Source organism: Callionymus lyra, chromosome 17, assembly GCF_982586985.1.
Source record: "Callionymus lyra chromosome 17, fCalLyr1.hap1.1, whole genome shotgun sequence".
NCBI lineage: Eukaryota > Metazoa > Chordata > Actinopteri > Syngnathiformes > Callionymidae > Callionymus > Callionymus lyra.
The window spans coordinates 24,741,158-24,746,157 of NC_141834.1; the positions used below are offsets into that span (position 1 = coordinate 24,741,158).

The 5,000-nt window shown below is 43.8% G+C and overlaps 2 protein-coding genes across 4 annotated transcripts in view; one reads left to right on the forward strand and one right to left on the reverse strand.

The window, feature by feature from the left end:
- The window catches only part of bbs9 (Bardet-Biedl syndrome 9), a 65,260-nt gene extending 63,848 nt beyond the window's left edge, over window positions 1-1,412 (reverse strand). The window contains exon 1 of the mRNA XM_087812180.1: window positions 1,277-1,412. The gene's annotated coding sequence lies outside the window, so the exon portion shown is untranslated. The remainder of the gene's footprint in view (window positions 1-1,276) is intronic.
- A 285-nt stretch (window positions 1,413-1,697) lies between these two features.
- cfap418 (cilia and flagella associated protein 418) overlaps window positions 1,698-5,000 on the forward strand; it is a 55,904-nt gene continuing 52,601 nt past the window's right edge. For all 3 annotated transcript variants that reach the window (XM_087813148.1, XM_087813147.1, XM_087813149.1), the window contains exons 1-3: window positions 1,698-1,783; window positions 1,873-1,957; window positions 2,014-2,060. In XM_087813148.1, the coding sequence (XP_087669274.1) occupies window positions 1,698-1,783; window positions 1,873-1,957; window positions 2,014-2,060 (218 nt within the window). The remainder of the gene's footprint in view (window positions 1,784-1,872; window positions 1,958-2,013; window positions 2,061-5,000) is intronic.

The window sequence follows — 5,000 nt, forward strand, 5'->3', positions numbered from 1 at the left end:
TGTGTGAATCACACTCTTCTGTGATAGTGTGTGAATCACACTCTTCTGTGATAGTGTGTGAATCACACTCTTCTATGATAGTGTGTGAATCACACTCTTCTAAGATAGTGTGTGAATCACACTCTTCTATGATAGTGTGTGAATCACACTCTTCTATGATAGTGTGTGAATCACACTCTTCTATGATAGTGTGTGAATCACACTCTTCTATGATAGTGTGTGAATCACACTCTTCTATGATAGTGTGTGAATCACACTCTTCTATGATAGTGTGTGAATCACACTCTTCTATGATAGTGTGTGAATCACACTCTTCTGTGATAGTGTGTGAATCACACTCTTCTATGATAGTGTGTGAATCACACTCTTCTGTGATAGTGTGTGAATCACACTCTTCTATGATAGTGTGTGAATCACACTCTTCTGTGATAGTGTGTGAATCACACTCTTCTATGATAGTACTCTTCTATGATAGTGTGTGAATCACACTCTTCTATGATAGTGTGTGAATCACACTCTTCTATGATAGTGTGTGAATCACACTCTTCTGTGATAGTGTGTGAATCACACTCTTCTATGATAGTGTGTGAATCACACTCTTCTATGATAGTGTGTGAATCACACTCTTCTATGATAGTGTGTGAATCACACTCTTCTATGATAGTGTGTGAATCACACTCTTATGTGATAGTGTGTGAATCACACTCTTCTATGATAGTGTGTGAATCACACTCTTCTATGATAGTGTGTGAATCACACTCTTATGTGATAGTGTGTGAATCACACTCTTATGTGATAGTGTGTGAATCACACTCTTCTATGATAGTGTGTGAATCACACTCTTCTATGATAGTGTGTGAATCACACTCTTCTATGATAGTGTGTGAATCACACTCTTCTATGATAGTGTGTGAATCACACTCTTCTATGATAGTGTGTGAATCACACTCTTATGTGATAGTGTGTGAATCACACTCTTATGTGATAGTGTGTGAATCACACTCTTCTATGATAGTGTGTGAATCACACTCTTCTATGATAGTGTGTGAATCACACTCTTCTATGATAGTGTGTGAATCACACTCTTCTATGATAGTGTGTGAATCTCAATCCTCCAGCACGCACGAGCCTGCACACTGTCACGTGACGTGGAATTAGCGGGATTTGTTGGATTTAAAGCTCGGATAAGAGAAGCTAACTGAAGCTAACACCGCAGCTAGCTTCAGTTAGCTTCAGCTAACGTGTGTCTCTGGAGTGAAGAGTGAACGAGACTCACGTCAGAGGAGGACAGAAGACTGAAGACAGAAGACAGAAGACAGAAGACTGAAGACTGAAGACTGAAGACAGCTTCAAACTGACGCTCCGACTTTTGCTCTGACTGTCATGACGCTGTTGCCATGACAGTGACGAGGACGCTTGTGCGCAGGCGCAGAAGCAAGGCATTCTGGGAGTGCTTGTTGTTTCGTATTTTCAGAATAAAACACCGCAGATAGAGTCCAGAGCAGCAGATCCGGTGAAACGTGACGCAGAGCCAGCGAAACGATCCAGACTCGACGAAGGAAGATAAACTAATGTTCCATGTTTACAACGATGTGTTTCAGAGCTAAATATGAACATTTGTGTCTTTTACTCTGAAAAGCTTCCTCTACGTGAGCCTTGACAACCACAGACGCCGGAACTACAGACGCGCTCGAGTCATGGACCTGGACGATGGTTTGGACGAACTTTTGGACGAGGTGGAGACAAAGCTGGGCGGTAACGAGTCTGTCGACGTGAACAGCAGGTGACCTCTCCACACTCTGACGCGGGAACGTGTGAACTCTAGACTCAGAGATAGTTTGATGTCTACTTTCAACTTGTTTCTTGGTCCAGGTCAGAAGAAAACCACCACCGCCTCAGAGAAGACGTTCAGGATCTACTGCTGGAGCTGCAGGTGGACGAGCTCGCGCCCACACAGGTGAGCGCGTGAGCAGGAAGATTGTCACGTGACCTCAACTTTCATTCTTCAAGAAGGAAGTTCCTGGAGCTGAGAAGACAAGGAGGAACTCAGCAGGGAGGAAGTGAGTGACACTGATGGATGAGTGAGGAGAGAGGTTGTCTTCATGAAGAGAGAGGTTGTCTTCATGAAGAGAGAGGTTGTCTTCATGAAGGTGAGTGAAGAGAGAGGTTGTCTTCATGAAGGTGAGTGAAGAGAGAGGTTGTCTTCATGAAGAGAGAGGTTGTCTTCATGAAGGTGAGTGAAGAGAGAGGTTGTCTTCATGAAGATGAGTGAAGAGAGAGGTTGTCTTCATGAAGATGAGAGAAGAGAGAGGTTGTCTTCATGAAGAGAGAGGTTGTCTTCATGAAGAGAGAGGTTGTCTTCATGAAGGTGAGTGAAGAGAGAGGTTGTCTTCATGAAGATGAGTGAAGAGAGAGGTTGTCTTCATGAAGATGAGAGAAGAGAGAGGTTGTCTTCATGAAGGTGAGTGAAGAGAGAGGTTGTCTTCATGAAGAGAGGTTGTCTTCAGGAAGGTGAGTGAAGAGAGGGGTTGTCTTCATGAAGGTGAGTGAAGAGAGAGGTTGTCTTCATGAAGGTGAGTGAAGAGAGAGGTTGTCTTCAGGAAGGTGAGTGAAGAGAGGGGTTGTCTTCATGAAGGTGAGTGAAGAGAGAGGTTGTCTTCATGAAGGTGAGTGAAGAGAGAGGTTGTCTTCAGGAAGGTGAGTGAAGAGAGGGGTTGTCTTCATGAAGGTGAGTGAAGAGAGAGGTTGTCTTCATGAAGGTGAGTGAAGAGAGAGGTTGTCTTCATGAAGAGAGAGGTTGTCTTCATGAAGGTGAGTGAAGAGAGAGGTTGTCTTCATGAAGATGAGTGAAGAGAGAGGTTGTCTTCATGAAGATGAGAGAAGAGAGAGGTTGTCTTCATGAAGAGAGAGGTTGTCTTCATGAAGAGAGAGGTTGTCTTCATGAAGGTGAGTGAAGAGAGAGGTTGTCTTCATGAAGATGAGTGAAGAGAGAGGTTGTCTTCATGAAGATGAGAGAAGAGAGAGGTTGTCTTCATGAAGGTGAGTGAAGAGAGAGGTTGTCTTCATGAAGAGAGGTTGTCTTCAGGAAGGTGAGTGAAGAGAGGGGTTGTCTTCATGAAGGTGAGTGAAGAGAGAGGTTGTCTTCATGAAGGTGAGTGAAGAGAGGGGTTGTCTTCATGAAGGTGAGTGAAGAGAGAGGTTGTCTTCATGAAGGTGAGTGAAGAGAGAGGTTGTCTTCAGGAAGGTGAGTGAAGAGAGGGGTTGTCTTCATGAAGGTGAGTGAAGAGAGAGGTTGTCTTCATGAAGGTGAGTGAAGAGAGAGGTTGTCTTCATGAAGAGAGAGGTTGTCTTCATGAAGATGAGTGAAGAGAGAGGTTGTCTTCATGAAGGTGAGTGAAGAGAGAGGTTGTCTTCATGAAGAGAGAGGTTGTCTTCATGAAGATGAGTGAAGAGAGAGGTTGTCTTCATGAAGAGAGAGGTTGTCTTCATGAAGGTGAGTGAAGAGAGAGGTTGTCTTCATGAAGGTGAGTGAAGAGAAAGGTTGTCTTCATGAAGATGAGTGAAGAGAGAGGTTGTCTTCATGAAGATGAGTGAAGAGAGAGGTTGTCTTCATGAAGATGAGTGAAGAGAGAGGTTGTCTTCATGAAGATGAGTGAAGAGAGAGGTTGTCTTCATGAAGATGAGTGAAGAGAGAGGTTGTCTTCATGAAGATGAGTGAAGAGAGAGGTTGTCTTCATGAAGAGAGAGGTTGTCTTCATGAAGGTGAGTGAAGAGAGATGTTGTCTTCATGAAGGTGAGTGAAGAGAGAGGTTGTCTTCATGAAGATGAGTGAAGAGAGAGGTTGTCTTCATGAAGGTGAGTGAAGAGAGAGGTTGTCTTCATGAAGATGAGTGAAGAGAGAGGTTGTCTTCATGAAGAGAGAGGTTGTCTTCATGAAGGTGAGTGAAGAGAGAGGTTGTCTTCATGAAGAGAGAGGTTGTCTTCATGAAGGTGAGTGAAGAGAGAGGTTGTCTTAATGAAGAGAGAGGTTCTCTACAGGAAGGTGAGTGAAGACAGAGGTTGTCTTCATGAAGATGAGTGAAGAGAGAGGTTGTCTTCATGAAGGTGAGTGAAGAGAGAGGTTGTCTTCATGAAGATGAGTGAAGAGAGAGGTTGTCTTCATGAAGGTGAGTGAAGAGAGAGGTTGTCTTCATGAAGATGAGTGAAGAGAGAGGTTGTCTTCATGAAGGTGAGTGAAGAGAGAGGTTGTCTTCATGAAGGTGAGTGAAGAGAGAGGTAGTCTTCATGAAGATGAGTGAAGAGAGAGGTTGTCTTCATGAAGAGAGAGGTTGTCTTCATGAAGGTGAGTGAAGAGAGAGGTAGTCTTCATGAAGATGAGTGAAGAGAGAGGTTGTCTTCATGAAGGTGAGTGAAGAGAGAGGTTGTCTTCATGAAGGTGAGTGAAGAGAGAGGTTGTCTTCATGAAGGTGAGTGAAGAGAGAGGTTGTCTTCATGAAGATGAGTGAAGAGAGAGGTTGTCTTCATGAAGATGAGTGAAGAGAGAGGTTGTCTTCATGAAGGTGAGTGAAGAGAGAGGTTGTCTTCATGAAGGTGAGTGAAGAGAGAGGTTGTCTTCATGAAGATGAGTGAAGAGAGAGGTTGTCTTCATGAAGAGAGAGGTTGTCTTCATGAAGGTGAGTGAAGAGAGAGGTTGTCTTCATGAAGGTGAGTGAAGAGAGAGGTTGTCTTCATGAAGATGAGTGAAGAGAGAGGTTGTCTTCATGAAGGTGAGTGAAGAGAGAGGTTGTCTTCATGAAGATGAGTGAAGAGAGAGGTTGTCTTCATGAAGAGAGAGGTTGTCTTCATGAAGGTGAGTGAAGAGAGAGGTTGTCTTCATGAAGGTGAGTGAAGAGAGAGGTTGTCTTCATGAAGATGAGTGAAGAGAGAGGTTGTCTTCATGAAGGTGAGTGAAGAGAGAGGTTGTCTTCATGAAGGTGAGTGAAGAGAGAGGTTGTCTTCAT